Below are 21,035 nucleotides of genomic sequence, written 5' to 3'. Positions count from 1 at the left end.
GTTGTGGTAGGAGTAGTAGTTGTCACCAGATGCTGTCAGACTGCGTTTGCTGGTATTCTGAGGAGCGCTGCATCCTTCAGCCTCATTTGGAGGTGCGGTGTTACCTACTACTAGTCAACTCCTGAATTATACCATCTGGGGCATCCTGGAAATACCTCAGCGCTCTGAAGGTCAGTATTCAATTAATGATTAAAATGAGAGAGGCGCAAATAGAATTTCAGCGTTTAATCCTCTGGAATTTCTCCGCTCAAAGCTACGTGATGCTTTGTCTTCCAGGGGCCTCTAGTGCATGGCACTAAATCAAGAATGGTTTGGGATACTTGATTCTAATTTTTGCTTTCATTTCAAATGGGAAAAGGGAAATGCCATTAAGTACGTAGGCTAAATGAAAGAGAATACAAAAGCACTCTTTGGTGAGTGACTGATAATAGACTGGGGCAGATGCTTACGTTGATAGTAACTAAAACAATAGTGTTCAAGAGCATAGAATATGAGGTATAAGAAGTGTGAAAGAAAAGAAAAAAACTACTCAAAGGAAGAAGTCATGCTGCTAAAAGTAAATAAAGCAAAACCTTTTTTTTTCTCTCCAGCGTGGAATTGAATAGGTTCTTCCAGAGCCTATTGTCTAATGTTTGGGATGTTGCAAGACTAAATGATAAACATACGCTTACGTGGAGTTATTTTACTACTTGCTTCATTAATTTACATTAACCATACAAACAGAAATATTAATTAGAACTAGGGATAAAACCATGTTCCTGCCAAAATTTTTTCCTGTCTCAAGAAATATTTAGTATTAGCAAATGTATAGCACTGGTTTTTGTGTTCTTTTATGTAGAATAGGGATCTCTTACAGTTAGTGTATTGTGTATAGCTTCAATTTCTATTTAAAATAGATTTGTACAGCCTTCGAAGGTCATATTCTTCTTCCTTAATAATCTTCAGCATCACCAGCACAGATAGCAAGTAAAGCACTCTCATAATGTCCTGAAGCAAAATGCTGCAAGAAAAAAACCCACATTTCTGTGACTGTACATTTTCTTAATTTTTCTTTTCTTGGTGTGTGATAAGGACTAGACTGATGTTGTAAGGTTTTGTAAAACATTACAGTGTTTTCTTAAGGATTTTAGGCCAAGATTTTTCTGATTTCACATACCTCAGGCTTTGGTTGCATGGGCACCTTGAAACAATCTACCTTTGAAAGGTTGGATCAAACCTGTTTAATTCTTCTCAAGTTCAATACCAAAAAATCATGAGCAATTTCTTACGGTTACTGCACATCTTACGGTTGGATTATAGCATCATAAAAAAGGTAAAGTGTCTTAGCAAGAGTCATTTTTCTACAATTAAACAGTGTTTGTTTTAAGGTACAGAGCAAGAGTACAAGAGCAATAGTTTTTCTGAAGGTTGATACTACCTAAGCACAAGGATAAAACCAGATTTTTATTTCAATTTTGCATGAAAGTGGTATCAGCCTAACCTTGCAGGGCGGTGTGAAAGAAGATGGTATCAATTTGTGTAGAAACTATTCATGCAAACTGTTCCTCAGCATTCACTGTCCTGCCCTGTTTATATCCTCTTCTTGCTCTTGGGAAGGGACAAAAACACATAGAATGAGAGTGAGCTGAGAATTCACTGCTCACTTACTGAAGTCAGCCCGAGGCAGTGAAAAGATAGCTTATTGTTTTTATACATTGCTTTTTTTTTTTTTAAATCCAAGTGATTGAATGGAGATTAGCCCTTTGTATTTTTCTGGTAGGGCTTGGCACAGTCTGTGTGGTGCCAGTGCTGAACAGATGCAAAAGTCTGTAAAAACTTACTTTAATGTCATGAAAGAGTGATTTCCCATATCTCTCTTTGTATCGCTGTCGTATATTCATCAAGTCAATCTCACTCCTGGCAATGAGAATCCTTATAACTGTTTTATTGTGAAACCCTAAGTCCTAAAAAGAAAAGGAGAGGAAACGTGACAGTTGGACAGTATATGTTTGCCCATCCGTATATGCTCATATGAATGTTTAATAGATAAGCCAATTTATTAGGCTACCCATAAAGATATCACAGATTTTAAAGGAGTCTAAGCATTCAAAGGTTTTATCCTACAGAATTTTCACATGCTCAAATAATAGAATTCATGTTACTGAATAACAGAGTTTCCCCATATATCAGTGTTTTAACCATGCACTGAAACTTTTAAAAACAAAAACCTGATGAACTTTTGTCAGTAGTCTTAGGTATTCAGTTTGTAGGTAGCTGTTGTGATTGTTGTTGTGGAGTCCATTCAAACTACACTGAAGCCAATAATCTATTTCACAACTGCTGCTGAATGTGAATTCAGTGAGATTTTTAACTATTGATTTAGAATTTACATAGCTTGTATTCAGCTGTGTTTTATTTTAACTTTCTGAATAAATTTTCATATTGTAATTGTGTGGAGAATGGGGACATCTAGTGGCAATAAAAGTAATCAAAACATTTAGGGTTGGGATGGCTGATGACCAGTTTAGATTGTTTAAAGCTAAATCATAATTTTATCGACTAGCCATTGATATTGAAATCTTCTTCTTCAAAAAGCAAGTAATGAGATATGTTAAAAAACTGCATATACAGAATTTGATACATGTTTGATGGCTACTTTAAAATCTTCTTTATAAACCATTACGGACTATTATTTCAAGCATTAGAATCCTGGGTGGGTTTTATTATACTGTATTATAAATGGACATATAAAAAGCTTTTGGTATAATCTGGACATAACTTCCCTGCAAAAACAGACACTATTTTAAATTTTTGCATTTCTTTTGAGAATTATCTGTGTTCATTAAAACACTTAGATAAAACAGAGTAAAATATTAATTAAAACAAAATGCAAACGTTTATTCTTAATCATTAAAAACTTTTTCCTGCATCAGATACATCATCTGAATATAATAAAGAAGAAAACTATCTATGTGATATTTCCTAAAATTAAAAATGAGGTTTTAACTTGAAAAGCGGTCTTGATACAGGGCCTTTGAGAAACATCCCTTTTCCTGATAGCTGGTATTTCCTGGTACTTTTGGCAAACCTTTTTCACGTCACGTGCCAGAATCCTCTTTTGATCATTCAGACAAAATACTGCCTCTTTCTCTCAGCCCCCAGGATTTTCCTTGGTTCTTTGCTGCCACTGTTGCTGGTTTATCTGAAACAGGGGACAGCAGTAGTGGCAGCATCTGGAAGAGGATACTGGGACACTGCTGAAGTGTTGCTGAAAAGTTCTGTTCAATGGTTCTGGCTTGAATTCTATCTTTGCCATTCCTGCTCTCAGATGATATTTCACATTTTACCCATGGCTGGCTTTTATGACCATCTTCTAAAGATTACACTTAAAAGATTAGGCTTAAAAGACTGCGCTTTATTTTTTATATAACATAACGCATCATTATTTTCACTGATGAATGAAAACCAAAAGAAAATGTCTTCAGCGACCTCTAGTAAGAAGAATTTGTAGATGTTTCTTTGCATGTACCTGCATTTCTTCTTGGCACTCATTTGTTTTAGTATGTTAGCACTTACACACAAAGATAAAAGAATCTACGTATATACATTGAGCCCCACAAGAAAACATGACCATTTGTTTTTATGTAACAGTAATTCATGATTTAATTTTTAGTGATACTTACTGAATCTCTAGAGACAAAAATTACGTAGTATGAAAAGTGCACATTGAGTTCTGCACAGCAGGGGGAGATACAATCCATAGGAAAAAAAGGGTTTAAATTAAAAAAAAAAAAAAATTGACACCAGACAGATTTTTTTTAAGGAATCTATATATTTAACCTTTTACTGTTACCGTTAAATCCTAACTGTTGCTTAGGCACTACTGCTTTGAAAGTTCTGTAGATACCAACAGTTTTAAAACACACAATCACACCTTAAAGATTGAACTGACTGATTTGTAAGTACTTGTTTAAGAATAATCAAGCAAACAAAAAAATAGGAAGCTACTTTTTATGGTATGTGAAAAAAAAAGACTACTTACGTGAATTGCATTATAAAGCCTGTAAGCAAAATAGGAAGGCTTGTCACGAACACAGAGAACTAGGAGAGAAGAGTTGCAACAAGTAAACCTAAGATTATTATAAAATAATTTCTGTTGGCTTTAGGCTCCTTGAAATACAAAGCTGGGTAGTGCTGTCCATGACTCAGCTTAAAACTAAGCTACCAGTTTTCACAACCATAACTATATTCACAATTTAAAAAGTCTGGCACTTATTTTGGGTGGGTACTCATTACTGTTGCATCGAAGGCCTTATTAAATATCAGTGAATATGCTTACATGACATCTTTGTAGAAATATTATTATCCTTATTCTATAAATGGAAAACAAAGGCACATAAAGCTTGGAACTTGTTTATATACCACTGAAGTCCTGAAAACTTTGTCAATTATTTAATATGTGTAGAATCAGTTGGTAATGCAGTTATCAGTGATCACACAAAATTTGTTATCAAATAAAGAACAGATACTAGTTCTGCTCAGTCAGAATCTAATGCTGCATATATACATTTTTAGTTTTACACAGACATGGAAAAGTAGTTCAAATATTATTTTCTAATTATCTCTGAAAATTTAATTACACAATATAGGAGAGTAAAGTGGATAAAAATATCAGAAGAATAATATTCTTGATGCATCAGAGATACCATACTAGATATTTATTATGAGATTACTGCTAGTATAAAATAAATATTTTTACATTACCTATTGCAACCAGTAATTCTTGAAAGTATCCATCATAACATTCGTTAATGGCATCTACTATGTCTTGCCCGGAGATATTTTGGAACTCCTGGAAAACTGGGGGGGGGAAGAAATCTTGCTTTATTCTAGTTCATTAATAATGATCAACTTGCCTTTTTTTTTCCTGCTTCCCCCCAGTACTATAAATATTGAGTTTATTTTTTCCCCTGTTTATTTTCAGTGTTTCATTATGTTTCTATCTTCCAGGTAAGGCAATCTAAATGAGTAGCCTGAAACCTGGCTTCCAGGACATTCTCTCTCTGGGTTATCCAGTATACAGTATAACATGAATGCATGCCAAAGCCTCTGTTTCACTGGAAGCTTTAATAAATTCTCTATCTAGCAGCGTCTCTTTACAATACATGTAAGAATGTCATGTCATTAAGACAACTTCCTTGCTTAGCTTGGCTAAAACTGGCCGGAGATTCACAGATTGTGACAAGAAGCCATGGTGTGACATGCGTAACATGTTAGTATCCAGACATGGACACTCTCTGGATAGTGCAGGTATGCAGACTTACACACACAAATATACAGGGCGTGCTTACTCCTTTAGGGAAGGAGGAAAATTTTCAACTCACTGCTTACTACAGAACTTAGGGAGGACTACATTACAGAGCCCTCAAATCTCTTACAGACAGAGAGTAGAGCATAAGCAGGTGTGTTACGTTATGTTAATCCTATCATCACCAGCCTTACAGAAGTCATGACAGAAGAATTTGTTGATCCATGACAGCAAAGTAGTTCTAAGCTACTGTTAGAAGTCGGCATAAAAAATACAGCTGGCTGCACAGTGATAAACTTGTTACCAAACAGATACAACAGGTTTCTTTTCTAAAGTGGAAGGTCTGGATGATCTCACATAAATTTCTTGCAATCTGTAATTATGTCTGATTATCTATTTTAAATAAAAATGTCCCATTATGTTTCTGTGTGTATGTTCATTATGAGAGAGCGAATGTGGACCCTGAAGTGGTCCCATCAAAAACGTCTTTGAAACTTCTGGGGAAAAGCTTCAACACAGCAATGTGTTTTCACATACAAACATTTGTTGAAAATACTCCAACTGCCTCTCCCAAGGTGTTTCCACTCATAGCAAAGAGTTACTTAGGAAAAATGAAGAGAATAGTTAAGAAAAATTTGCCTCATCCTGTTGTGTCATGTATAAACTCAGTGCAGCCATAGCCTATGCCTTTCTTTGATGGTGCATTCTTCCCTCTGTTATTAGGCATCCTGATGTCTGTCTGTTCTATCTACAGCTGCCAGTAGTCATCACGCAAAGTTCAGTTTTGCATTACTTCCAAAATCCCATTAACATCAGTGGGAGTCTGAGAGCTCCAACAGTTCACACTTAGGTTTCAGGCTAATACCCTGCTGCACACTGAGCTTCTTGGTATGTAAACCATGATTTTATTAGCAAGGCAGATTTTTCCTTTCCAATCTGTGTTCAAACAGTTGAACCACTGGATTACCCATCCACAACTGCTGGTAACTCTTGTTGCAGAGAATCATTTGCAGCAAGTTTTTGTGTTCGCCTGTTTTCTGCTGACATGCTTCCCATAGAATCTAATATACCAGAAAAAGGAAAAAAAAAGCAAAAGATTTTAAGTAATTCCTAAATTACTTTTCAATGTTTGTATTTGTTCTTTTTTTTTTTTATGTTTGAGAAGTTCACATCTGACTATATTTACCATTGCGTCTTGAGCAGCTGTAGAAGGATCTGCATATCCTTCCATCCTTGTTCCCTGGGGGAAAAAAAGATACATTTTCTTCAAAAGTTAAATCCTAAAAGACTGTAGGAATATAAAGTTGTCTTTATATGAAGTTATGTTTCATTTCTTGAGATAACATATATGGGCTTTTAGATCGGATCAATGTATTCAATGGTTGAATTTGCAGCTGTAGAAAATATCTTCAAGTTGTCATATTGTGGCTTCATTTCCTCTAAGAAGAGGAACTCTGGAATGACAAATGGTCTTGTGGGAGGAAAAAATGGGCAAAGTGGATAAACCTATCCCATTTTTAGTCCAATTTTAAATAAGCTTTTACCTTACCACCACCATCCCACCACCATTTCCAGTATTACAGATGTTACATTGCTTACTATAATAGGTAACTATGAGGGGAAAACAAGGATAAGAGTAACATTTGCAATTCGCTGATTATTTCTTATCAATATGCATATTACCAGAAGAATCTTTTCTCAATTTTTTTTCTCCCTGCACAAACCATAGGAGCAAGCACATCAAAAAAATTGAGATTTTGCTTGCTTGTAATCATTGTCTAAAATTACGATTCAAGACTAGGAAATTGTTTGACAACATTGATACATAAACCACGGAAGAATACTTAATTTTCCCATACATTTAATAGTTTTTCGGTTACACAAATCAAGCTGATATGCCTTAGTAAACACGCTATGATCTGAATTATATAGTTAGAAAAAGAGAAGAGCACGCAACTTTTGGAATTGCTTTTTTAACTATAATTGTCTTGTAAGGATACAAATCAGCCTTGGTTGCAGAACCCTCAGCAATCTCAAGCTGCATGTAATCACTGCCTTAATGATATGTGTTTGAAGCAATTTAGATTAAAATTTACAGTCATTTTACCCTATATGTGAAAGGGAGGATTAACATTAAGTATTGGCTGTCAACTTGTAGCATGACTGATTTGTAGCTCCTTCCTGTTAAAAATGTTAATTTATATTTTAATTAAATTGTAAGAATTTCACACAGTGGAATTCCTAGTAACAAGATAAATTACTTGAAGGAAATTATGCTGGAATGACTGCATAAAGTTACATACATGAGAAAACACAGGAAAAAAAGAAAGACAAACGAACAATAAAATAAGTTAAGTAATACTCTACATGAGTCAAACACCCACTTTCCCCAGTAACATTTAACAGTGACTGCTCTTGGCATAGTTTTGCTGGAGAATCCCACAATATGTATAGTTATTTTTTAAATTGGAGAAAATGATCATAATTCAATTAATGCCTAAAAAAGAGAATTAGAATAAAAATCTGTTTGTCTCATACTAGAATGTTAGTTAGCCTGAATTTATAACTCTGTTAATTTATTTAGGAAGGACTATAACCTATAACTTCTAATGTGCCTCAGTGTGGACCTGTGTAAATACCACACTATGGCAATTGAATAGTTTGCTCTCCATATGTGAAGCACATTTACTTCTATCTGTAGTCAGATGTGTGTGTCATCAATCCCAAGATTTAATAGAAATCAAAGCAAAGAATGTCTGAAAAAAGCATTAAAGGATGCATTGGAAATGTTGCTATAGAATAATCTTCTGTAAGTTGCATGGTACTAGAACTAGAAAGGATATATTTTAAAGAAATATCACTGAGTTTTAATATAAGATCATATCCAAACATGGATGATTCAACTAACAGTCTTCAAAGTATACAGTATAACTGAGTAAAGTTGGAACTCCCTGCAACTCTTCTTTATCTTGAGAAAAATAGCAGTTAGATCTTGTTAGCTAAGAAGTTTCTGATTTCAGGCCTCTCTATCAATATCTGTGGTTTAAGAAAATAAGGACTAATAATGTCTCAGATAATTTATTTTAAATTTGTTCTTTTGGCAAGTAAAATGTGTACTATTGTTTTAATAAAGATGAGAAGTAAGGTTGCTTAACCTGTAGCTCTTCATTTTTAATCAAGGAAGAATTTTCATTATTAGGGGGAAAAACCACCCAACGTTAGAAAAAAATATTTCCTGTTATAGCTTCTACATTTGAAACATCTGCTCTTTATCTCTGTAACTCAGTGAAGCCTGCTGCTATTTTAAATCTTAGTAAGTACTTTTTCACCAGACAAACATATGTAAAAATACAGATATACCTTATGTATGCTGTTATCTCCTGGCAGTCCTTTTTTCATTATTTGTTATTCTGGTTTACAAAAGATTTTTAAGATAATAAGCACAGTGACTACAATGAGAATGGGAACTCATGATCTGACAAGGATGACCAACTTTGTTGCATAAAAGTACAAATTGGTAAAACTGCAAAAGTTGGTGTGTGATGGTGATAATTCATTTGCCTGCTTGCAAACATATTGTGATTTAGCATATGCAGCAGCACAAAGAACATAAAGTTTAAAACAGAGAACTATTTAATACTTCCTTTCATAGTCAAATATGGATAAATCTCCATTTTTTGCATAATGCCTAGACTGGATTATGAGCCATATATTCTAACAATGGAGAAAACAAAGCTTTAAAAATGAAAGTCTCATTTGTACATGCAAGTAGACTCCTTTTGAGATGAGAGAGAGTGAGCAGAGGGTCAGCAGTTGAATATCTAGGGTCTTAATAAAATAGTCTGTTGACCTTTGCCTCCATCTGAAAGCCAAAGCCAAAGTCAAAGTAGATGAAGGAATTCAAGTTCTATTCCTCTCCTGCTTTCGCCCCCTCTCTTAAAGTGTAGTCCTATTGAACTAGCTTTAACCACGGTCATCTTAAAATTTAAGACTTCTCAAATAGTATCAAAAGTTATTATGAATTTTTTAGAACTGTAAGTCATACTACTTTTTTTTACAGTACCTGCGCAAGGTTCATGAGCGTATCTCTGAAGTGACCAGAAGTCTCAGAATCAATATCTTGCTGAAGATCATTATTATATTCTAGGTTGAACCAAAAACATATAATCTAAATCACAAATGAACATGCTCTGAAAAGTGCTAATTAAGATTAGCAAACAAAGGATAAATAAATAAGGTGCAAATACTACTCCATTTTCTATGGTGATTATTCCAGAGTAACCCATGCAGGTTCTACACGGACCTAGCCATGGGGCTGGCAGGTCTGTCTAGGTCCTGCCGGGGGGCCTCAGCTGCTGCCCCGGCTCACCTGTCCACCCACCCACCCACCCACCCACGGGCGCAGCCCCGCCACTGCTGCTGTTGTGTGAGTGGAGTGTCCAGCCTGAGTAAACACTTTTGGAAGGAAGACAGCGTAGACACTTTTTTGAATAAAGAGTGCAAAAGTTTCTGAGAATGCCCAAATGTGGCTTCCAGGTGTTTCACATGTCATAGGCAGTAATACATTTCAAAAATACTATGATGTATTTTCAACTTTAAACATTTTGCTTCAGCCTTTTGTATATAGTTATAGAAGTTATAGAAGAGGGAGAAGGGAACCAGGTAGTATTGAGAAGTCATTTTTGTAGTTCAGTTCCTTCATGTGTGCTAATACATCCATCCAGAGCACACATAGTACAACTGCTACTGTGCCCTTGTAAAAAACATTACGCATTAAGTAGGCTTCTTTCATCTGGAAGATCTCCATATTTGTTCTTGAGGCTAATATGTCAATTAGACAGTTTTCTTCTGTGTCTACTCCCTGTGTGGAAAGAAGTAAATATGAAAAGATGTTGTTAGTAGAAACCACAGCTTTTAGAAGAAAGCAATGCTGCACTTATCAGAAGTAACAAAAGAATAGCAGTCTCTGCTGGAGCAATGCAGAGTGTACTTTTGCGTAGTCTACCTGTTTAAATAGAAAATGACTTTAAATTAGTACTAGCACCCTGTATTTCAAATATGTTCCTACTTAATTTGAATTTCAGCATGTACATTAACAAGTGGGGAATGGAGCATTACTAGTGTTGACAGAAACATAATGGCAAGAATTTTAGAGCTTTAGTAAGAATTCAGGATTTGCTGAAAGAAATCAGATGCAAAGATTGAGCATACATCCCCAGCAAGTGTTCAGGCAACCTGAAGTAGATATGAGCACAACTATTATTTTGTGCCTCTATTTATTTTTTTTTTAATTTATTTAGGAATGTTACAGTCTGTAATGTCTATTATAGAACTTGGTATTTAAAGGAAGCCTCATAGCCATGCATGCAGTGCTGCAAATCACTGTATTTTCCCACTGGATTTGAATTAATTTTATAAACTTGAATTGACATAAGATACACTGCATATGCTGCTTTTAATATGCATGTGTATAGTGTTGGTGAGTATTCTGCATTTGGGATAATGGGAGAATAAGACATTGAGTTTGACCCTGGAGACATGTATGGCCTGTTTTTTACTTTGGCCATATGAATCCAGATCAAGATAGAATACTATAAGAAAGTTTAACTTGAGCCACATTTAGAAAAAATATAACTTTGGCAATCTTGTCAATAATTTTTATAAAAGTCATGCTTCCAGTGCTACCAATGATATTTCACAATCCTTTTAATGCCAACTGCAACTAAAAATGTATCACTAGTTCTAAAAAGTGCATTGGTTTAAGTGTCAGAAGGACAAGAAAAAACTGTTAATTTTTTTTTTTTAAGGTATTCTCAAAATATGTAAGACACATAACCTTGCTCGGAGTCGTATAATCTGTGTCTTATTTGTGATAGTGGACAGTAGCAACTATTCGTGGAAAGAAAAGGAAAACAGTGTTGACCTCTGATATGCCTTCCCATTTTCCAGGAATTGGCAATTTAGGAATTTCCTGAGAAGGAATTTGCTAAGGATTATTATTTTCAATAGTGAACAGTGGAACTGTTTTCTAAGAATGTACTGAAGTCTTTTATGAACTGATTTGTGCTTTTGGCCTCCACAATGCCCTGCAGGAATGAATTTCACCATTTAATTACATGATCTTTGAAAAAATATTTTTGTTTGTTTCAAAACTTCAGTTGTTTAAGGACCACAGGCTCAGATCCTGGGAAGAAAAGGAAATATTTTCTTCAAAATGTGCAATCGGTTCAGTTTGAGTGGAGTGATGATTGCTTTGTCACAGAGTAATTTGCAAGTGTTTATGTAAAGACATGTTCTGCTAAGGAAGTACTGGTCTTTGCAGAGGTGGAGGCTTAGTGCATGGCACTGGCTGTTCAAATGAATTTTGTTCGTAACACACATAAATGCTTGCACGATCAGGGCCTTACATTTCCCTGTATGAATACTTATTCATTTACTGAGTTTACCATAGGTGTTAAATGGGTTGTATTTGTTACATGACAAGGATATTATTTATGCTGGTTTTAGCATACCAATGAATAGACCTCATATAGCACTGCATTTCTGATGACCTAGTGTACTATGTAGTAGTATGTTATTTCAGTGTACTAACTTCCAGCAGTTTATCAACCATTTAAATGTCAAAAAAATCAATTTAACATATGTTCAGTACTGTAATTAGTGACTGCAACTCTAAACAATTCTGAATTTGACAAGTACCTTCAAGGCATGCCAGAGCTCATGGGCATCATAGGAGGCAGGTGGATACATCAAGCCAACCATGACTTCTCTGAAGTGATGAGAGAGATTCTCTTTTAGGTCTGTTATCAGATCCTTGAAAAGATGAAAAAATACATAGACAGGATTATTTCAGTAGTCACACTTCATTAAGACAGCTTAAAAAAAGTATTATTGGTTTTCTCTGTAAATGAATAAAGATGAACCGTCAAAGATGAATTCTGGCTAAAATTAAAATTTTAGATAGTACATGCTTCTTCTAATAGTAGGGATGCGATGGCAATAGACACACAGGTCAGTAGACCGCATAGGGTTGTTGATTTTTGGTTCATTAGAATACAGAAGAAAATTCAAGGGTTTAAGTGCAACTACTACTTAAAGGCTTGGAAGCCTGAATACCACGACAGAGCATCTGCAGCTTCCCTTGGCATATTCCCTGTGCGAATCTGTCAGAGCTAAGCACCTTTGGAAGTCAAATCCCATAGAATGCAGGCGACTTGTGCTTTTTTCAGTGTTACTCACTATGTGAATAATTTAAAAAATCATCCATATTGCTCCTACTACATAAAAATATCTGCTTTGGATTACTGGAAGGTTATGTGCTTCAGTTTATGTATATTACATTCAAACTGAATTAACTACTTTTGACAGATGCTGGATTAATAAAAAGGAACCCCTCTCTTCCCCCACATGTCTCAGTACTTGCTTGCCAGGTAGCTGAGTAATGGATGAGAATGTCCTCCCCACTCTCCCCTTTCCTGATAGCATCCTTCAAAACACTGCAAATGCCAAAAGCTTGTTAGTTATACTGTTGCTGTTTCTGATTAAGAGGATACTTGTGCACTCTTTTTTTTTATGTTTTCTGTACAGCACTAGGTAGCTGTCAGATATGTTCTGACCTAAGTCTGAATTTAAAGGAGTACCAGAAATGGTTCCCATGAGATAAACTGTTATGTTTTCAGAGCTGCATCTTTTTCAGGCCTGTACTTTGTTTTTGATACTTATCTGAATATTATTAGCAGCTAAAGTAGCAATGAAGGAGGACATATACACATTAAAAATTAAATTTATGATGAAGAAACATATGCAGTCTTCAGTGAATGCACATTAGATGCATTTGACAACCACTAAATCACACACAGAATAGAAATTAATTCATTAAGACATTTCACTTCTGACAACATGCCTGTGGGAAAATGGATTAATAATACAAATGGATGCTAATTAAAAATTACTCCTGCAATCAGAACTAAGGGAAGTAAAGTATTGAAAAATAAGAAAAGACAACTCTTAAGTTGTCAATATTCCCTAATTGTCTCTGCTATATGAAATGCTTGAAGGCTAATTGTAAGAAGGATGAAAGCTTTTCGGTATGTCTGAATAATGCACCCAGTTCAGGGTTTTATTTTCTTTTTTTATACATTTCTCCTTCTAATGCGTCACACTTTACATTTGTCAAATGAATGGGCATAGTGGCTGCCATATTGAATTGAAATTAAGAGGGTGGAGGATTGGACTGACAGTTTTACCATAGATTAAACTGAAAAGGCTAAAATTGTTATTGCCTAGCTGTCTGTCTTCTCTGTCCTGCAGAGTTTACCACTCACAAGCTGGAACTGCCAAATAGCACATTTCCCCAATGCAATATATTCATTAATACAGATCACAGCCAAGTGAAATGCTATCACTGATGGGTGCTAAAGTATCCTCTGAAGTGTAAACTGCTGCAGTTCAGGGCAAGATGCATCCCATCCTGTTCGGCAGTTCCTGCCCAAGATGATAGCAAATTTTTGAGGGATCAATCAAATAAACTGCATGGAGCACTAACCAGATTAGCCACTTCAGTATATCTGCTGTCACAGGTGAGGCAAAAAAATCACCATTCCTGTTTAATCTCTAACTAGATTAGAGCTAATTTGTACTGACCCCTGTTTCCACATGGCAAAAAGTAGAACTAGGTGGGTTTTTTGGAAAGCTGTCAAGAGTATCTTGATGTATCTTGTGCTATAAAGTATACCCAGTGCTTAACAGATTTATTTAAATTAAAATTGTGTGTGTATAAGCAAGATGTTCCATGAGTTTCAGAATTTTCTGTAGCCCATTGCTGGAATATAAAAATAGTTTGCTTGCCTTTCCCTTCTATTATCATTCATAGTTTTAGAGATTGAAATTCTTAAAAATGACATCTGAGGTTTTCTTTGGCTTTTTTAGTTCTAGATCTTTAGGTCTGTGGCCACTGGCTTTGTAGCACTTCAGGTTGGCATAATATGGCTGACAGGTAAAAATGTAAAGGTGGTATGTTTTCATAGGGATTTATTTATTTGTTTATATTGGATTTGAAAAGAAAATCCAGATAGATCAGTGGTGAGCAAGTCAATAATTGTTCTCTATGAATACAAAATATGGCAAATCATAACTCCATTCCTGAAGGACATTTGGCAATTCTTTATTGAGATATCATTAGTGTTTTCTCTAGGTCATCTTCACGTATGTCCTGGTTTCAGCTGGGATAGAGTTAACTGTCTTCCTAGTAGCTGGTACAGTGCTATGTTTTGAGTTCAGTATGTGAAGAATGTTGATAACACTGATGTTTTCAGTTGTTGCTCAGTAGTGTTTGGACTATAGTCAAGGATTTTTCAGCTTCTCATGCCCAGCCAGCAAGAAAGCTGGAGGGGCACAAGAAGTTGGCACAGGACACAGCCAGGGCACCTGACCCAAAGTGGCCAACGGGGTATTCCATACCATGGGACGTCCCATCCAGTTTAGGAACTGGGAAGTGGGGGCAGGGAATCACCGCTGGGGGACTGGCTGGGTGTCGGTCAGCGGGTGGTGAACAATTGCCCTGCGCATCATTTGTATATTCCAATCCTTTCATTATTACTGTTGTCATTTTATTAGTGTTATCATTATCATTATTAGTTTCTTCTTTTCTGTTCTATTAAACCCTTCTTATCTTAACCCATGAGTGTTGCTTCTTTTCCTGATTTTCACCCCCATCCCACTGGATGGGGGGGGAGTGAGTAAGTGGCTGCGTGGTGCTTAGTTGCTGGCTGGGGTTAAACCACAACAACGTATCAGAGGGCAGAAATTAAAGATAAAAAATGATATGAAGCTTTTAAATGTTTTCCTGTGTTTAAATGATAGGTCCATTTGAAACACTCTGGAGAAAAGGTTAAAAAACCCCAGCCAGCTGCTATGGATGGAGTAGAGAAGGAGCACTGTCCAGTGATTAAGGAGATAAATGAAGACTTGAAAAGAATGGGCTTGGGTGCTTTACTATCACAGGTACCTTTGGGTAGCTTGACATGCTTTAGTTTTCTATAAGTAAAACTAAAAATCAGTGAGAAATACTGCATGGATAAACACTGAACTTTTGTGGTTTGCATGTGTAGTGGTAATGGTAGCCTAATAAATACCTTGTAATAGAAAAACACTTTTAATCATTCAGATCCACTGATTTCAATCATTGTCACAGTCTCTGGAAGGTAAGGATACCTGTGATTCAGTTATTGTTCTTCTATGGTCTGTTTAAAACATACTGATCCATTCAAGGCTGCATCTAAAATATCACAGATATTGTGTGTTTGATTTTTTTATAACGGTCCAAATAAAGCCAGTGATCTCCTATAGGTGAGTAACAACACAAAATCAACCCACCACACTGATTAAATCCAGCTCTCCTTTTTCCCCCAATTCTAGAAAGAGTAAGGGGGTGTTTCAGCCTATTTAGAGGTCAACAGTTGTGTGGTATTTTGGTATACAGGTGGCATAAAGGCTGTCTGGAAAACTGCTCGACTACCCAAAGAAGAAAATACACTGTTCTACTGGTTAACAGACTGGTGGTGTAACAGACTACCACATCAGCAGTTAATGTGGAGTTTTTGAGTGAACTATTTCTAGCTCTAATTATTGCTGATGGCTGTGTGGTAGGATTTCTTCAAACTCGCTGTCCTCCATGCTGATTGATTCAATACCAAGCTTACGCTGACCTTCAAGGCATTTTCCAATGAGCCATTAGTTTTTCAAACTTCAGGAAAAGAAGAAAACTGGATTTTGTTTAGAATGTTTGGCTGGCTTCTATTAGGGGAAGGGCACATCTGGGCAATTTAATCACAGCATTTTTCTTTAGCTTTCCAATAGTATCTAGTTTCATGTAGCACTTTTCATCACTAGATTTCACAGGGATTTTACAAAAGGAGTTGCTGTTATTTTTGCCCTTATATAGCTGGGGTAACTGAGGAAAATGCAGACATTGCTACTTCCCCGAAGTCATTTGATTAGCAATAGTAGATCTGGAAACAGAATGAGGATATCTATTTCTGTGTATGTTTAAGAACTCGTATAACAAAAAATTACCTTGTTATATACTGTAAATATGGATAAAATATATTTGAAGGAAAAAAGCTAACTTTTTATGTCTTAAAATTTTTTGAACACCTTTCAAAGATTCATAAATTTAACATTGAGCAGCTCAGGTGAATATTGTGCTTAGTATATGGATGGGATTACATGGTATGAGGTCTGAGAATGTCAGTGCTTGAGATGAGAATGTTAATCAGTGCGTGAGTAAGATACAACTACCTGTAATTGTTGATATGGTGTTTTTCTTTGGTGTTTCAAGCCAAATACAATACTACTTTATTATGTATTCCAAAGACTTGAAAAAAGTAATGCAGAAACCCCCAAAAGCCCATAGAGGAAGAAAAAAGTCTGTCCAGAAATACTGGTTTGGTCAATAGAGGAGTAGAATGAACTATAGAAGAAGAAACTTTTCATGTCCTTTTTTTTTAACTTTGTGTGTGGCAGAAGTATTTCTACTGCTATATAAATGACAATTTGAAACTGTCAGAGGTATTGATAGTTACGTGAGCGAAATTGTGTGTCAATCTGTTGGTGCCAGCCAGCTGTCTGCCAGGCTTTTGGTTCCAGTGACTGACCTGAGAGAAGGGCTGACCAACCGCACTGGAGACAGGAGAGATAGAAGTAATGAAAGTACAAAATGGCTCTGTCTTACCCTGCCATACATGTCTCTGTATGCCTCAGCAATCATAAGCCGCTGTGAATTGCAACGCTGTGTTAGGATATCAATCAACACATCTTTTTCACAACCTGTAAAGGAAGCATGACACAGACTCTAAATTAACGAAGTGTTGTTATTTACTTACATCTGTGATTGTTCATGCTTTGTTCAAGAACATTATCCTAATTTCTTGAAAAAAATAGATCAACAAATTAATAACCCACTGGTATTTACCAACATCAGTTATATTTACCGTGCATATGTACCTTCTACTTGCTGGTATAATACCAACAAAAAGTGAAGTAGTCTTAGATGCATCACCATCTCTCTCAAGCTCAATGGATTTGAAAGCATCAATAAAACAGATAGAAGCTTTCATCTATTCAGAAGTAGGCACACTAGCAGAATTTGTGGCTGAGCCTGGGAAGTCATACTTGTATGCCCTGTTGATATTGATTAAGTTGTCATTTCAGGATTAGGGATCTCTTTTATGGGGATGACAAATTATGGTCAGACCATTTGTTGAAAAACTGAAAGATATATATTTTCAGAGGAACTATATAAAATAAGTTATGAAGTTTTAAAAAATATAATATTTTAACCAATTTCCAAGGGCATTTTGTTGAAGGTTACCTATGATCTTTTGCTTGATGGCTAAAGCATACTGCTAAACTTCTATAATGAATCAGTATTTACTGCTTATGAAAAAGAAGATAAAGATTAACATATTCTGAAAATTATTTTATAATTTTAATTTTTTTTTCCATCCCAGAAGTTGGCTTTTGGTAATTTCAGATGGCTGAGCATTTTAATGACATTACGGCATAAATGTATCTCCAAGTGTAAATCAATTGCCTTTATCACACTTGTAACAGAGATGAATTAGGCTGGAAAGCACGGGGATCAGCTAACATCTGAGTGGAGTAGACTAGTCTCTCAGGTTTCTACGAGTCATTATTACATAGGCATACATGTCTGTATATATGTTACAGACACACGTTCTGTACTTATTACAGCTTTGTAAGGCAGATTTTATCACATAATCTATAACTGACAGGTTCCATTTTGACACAAATGTAATTGGACTTTGAATACATTTAGCTTTTTTAAGTTGGCAGAGGAAGTCTGTATTAGCTCATTATACATCAGGTTTAGTTCTCTTTCTTCTGGATCATCTAGCCACAGTAACACCAGCTTTTTAGCAAGACACTGATTTGACATCAGTCTGATTCATTTCTATCAAACTCACAAAATGAAACTATTACTGAAACTCTGTGCATAAGGATTTCTTTTTAATTTTCAGAAAATTATCACTAGGAATCTGTACAGTTTATATAGTCTCTACAGTAAAAACTAAGAAAGATTCAGGAAATATTTAAAAACCTAAATAACTTTATTCATTTGTGTAATACCACTGGTATCAGTGGGACAACATGTGTGACTGAACCTCCTCACAAGAATGAATGTCGTGTGCAATATTCATGGTCAGGGTGTCAGTGCCTGTAAAGGCTATGGAGACTTAAAACTCCTGTGAAGCTTAACTTTTTATTTTGCCATTTTTTATTATTTGTCCTTGAAATTAGAACTTTGTTCCATGAACTTTGATAGGTAAATTAAAAGTAAGGTTAATGCGCTTGTATTTACAGTATTAAATGAAGAGAATCGTCTCTGCATTGTCATGTTAGCAACATTGCATTAAAAGTACTGTTTGAAGTTTAGCAAAATGTTTACAACTTTTCATCTGTAGCCAACTAATCAAAAAGCTACTTCAGGTTCCCCTTGATTAATAATACTCATTGTGGTTCATTTGACATTAAGTCTGAGTCCTCACATTTCCACTGAAGAAACTGAAAACAGAATGCAAGATTTGGAGCTGTACAACCTTGTGAGAAGCCCGAGCCCTATAAAAATTCTGATGTAGAAAACAATTGTAATGTGAGGGAGATGTTTCAGATAGTAAAAAAAAAAAAAAAAAAAAAAAAAATCAGTATTCTGACCCTCAGCAATACCAACAATGTTCAACAGGAAAACACAAAAATCTGAATATAGAAAAAATGCATGGGTGACCAAAAATTTTTTTTGTACATAGACTGAAAGGAAAAATTGCTCGTAAGTGAAAGATAATAAATTCTTTAAACTTTCTGCTCCATTTTTTTTTTATTTCTTGATGACTAATTAAAAGACTTAACAGTCCCTGGTAATAGTTAATTGTTGAAGTTACAATTAAAAACCTTTCCTTTGTTGACCTTGACTGTAGTGACATAACACAGAATTCTGTTCTCTTTTTATTTTCCTCAAGGAAAGCATTCATTACTATAAGTGTTGGTATAGATTTTGGATTATTCTTAATCACCTCTTAGTTCCTGTAAAATGCAAATACATGATTTATTTGGACATCACCAGCGTGTCTTATTGTGATACCTTGAAGAATCAACAGATACGTGGTGACACTTTAAATTTTATGAGTTTTTATTTTGCCTAATGCTTGTTATTTTATGAGAGCTTTCTGAAAAAAAAAAAAAGATGTGTTAGAATCAATCAAGATACTCACTAATTCCCTGTAGTGCTCCTCCTAGCATCTGGGCATCCGTAATAGGGTTAAAATTTGGAGCGGGAAAAATTGTTCCTTGTATCTGCTGAAGGAGAAAGCAGCCTTTAATTGAGGTGTTTTACATCTATAACACTGCATATATAGTTTTGTTGAAAACCAACAATCGTAACATTGTCTTTGCTTCATGGGGAACAGGATGCAAAGTTTTTAATTTATGAAACAGAACTTAAGTTGCAGTAAGCCCTAGGAAGACAGACCATATTTGAGGAAGTTGCCACTAGCTAGCATGAGTTAGGTCTGAAAAAAAAATTAAATTTAATTAATTTTTTTTGTATTCAAATGGAACCATATTTTTGTCTCTGTCTCTTTCCCAACCTTTTCCTGAAAATATTATTTTACCTTTCAGAGTTAATCCATGGTATCCCTGACAGTCTTCAGTATCTATTTCTCATGGTATTTCTAATTTGAAAGGACTAGTAAGAAAATGATGAATGAGATACATAGGTTGCTTACAAACGTAGTAGTTTTTTTAAAGAAATTATGTTACTGCTAAGTGTGAGATAGCTTTCTGATATGCCACGTAGAAGGCAACACCATTTTTCTAGTTGCTTTGCGACTGATTAAATTACTGTCAGTTCTTTGTCAGTGATACTTTATCTCATGTATTTTTTCTTACTCTTTTTAAGAAATCTGTGAATAATAAAAAGAACTGATGTATTCATTTTAATAGAATCACAGACCCATACGTATATGGGAGAAAATAACTGAGGTTGAAAGCTACTTAGCTCTGTCCCCTCGTTAACCTCTTTAGTTCCTCTGAGGATTCTACCTGCTTTTCCAGACGTACTAAGTATAAAAGTTATCTTTCATGATGATTCCTTGTCCCAGTCAATACATCTGATTAAAATGACACTGTTAACTTGAAATTTACATTTCAAGGAAAAATGAGATATATTTTATAAATAAAAATGGGGTATTTTTATGAATACTTCCTAGATTCAGGAGTTACACTGATTACACTAATTTGTTTGTTTGTTTGTTTGCTCACTTTACATACACTTGAAAGCCTTTTATATGTTGTGCCTTCAGTAGTAATGACATACACATACAGATTTTGTATGGCTTGCAATTTTAGCAAAGGAATTAAAAAGCACCAAAAAGCACCAAGCAAGAAGTGGATATTTTAGGTGAGAAGGAAGACATCATTTCTTGATGTGTTTGATCATTACTTTAGACCCACCAAGCAAAGGTAGGGGCAACAAATTGTCAGTGGCTAAGTGAGGAAAAGAATGTATGGTCAGAAGTGTAAGATTTTTAAAGGAGTTACTTTAAAATTACTAATTAGGCAACAAGCCTTTACACAAAAAGGAAAGTACTCACCAGTAGACAAATATCCTTCTGCAGTTTGTTCATCATTTAAATACAAGGTCAAATTTTTACAACTGAACGTAAAACACATA

At 35.2% G+C, this 21,035-nt stretch overlaps 1 protein-coding gene across 1 annotated transcript; it reads right to left on the bottom strand.

The window, feature by feature from the left end:
- Nucleotides 1–931: 931 nt before the first annotated feature.
- Nucleotides 932–20,988, bottom strand: ANXA10 (annexin A10). Its single transcript, XM_069792991.1, has 12 exons — nucleotides 20,956–20,988; nucleotides 19,576–19,657; nucleotides 17,019–17,113; nucleotides 11,987–12,100; nucleotides 10,058–10,148; nucleotides 9,351–9,430; nucleotides 6,474–6,527; nucleotides 6,255–6,348; nucleotides 4,744–4,839; nucleotides 4,022–4,080; nucleotides 1,821–1,943; nucleotides 932–1,000 (listed from the first exon to the last, which is right to left on the bottom strand). The coding sequence occupies exons 1-12, from the start codon at nucleotides 20,986–20,988 to the stop codon at nucleotides 932–934; spliced, it is 990 nt and encodes a 329-aa protein (XP_069649092.1).
- Nucleotides 20,989–21,035: the final 47 nt, after the last annotated feature.

The sequence above is a fragment of the Haliaeetus albicilla genome, chromosome 1 (assembly GCF_947461875.1).
Source record: "Haliaeetus albicilla chromosome 1, bHalAlb1.1, whole genome shotgun sequence".
Lineage (NCBI taxonomy): Eukaryota > Metazoa > Chordata > Aves > Accipitriformes > Accipitridae > Haliaeetus > Haliaeetus albicilla.
This window is presented reverse-complemented; position numbering and strand designations above follow the sequence as displayed.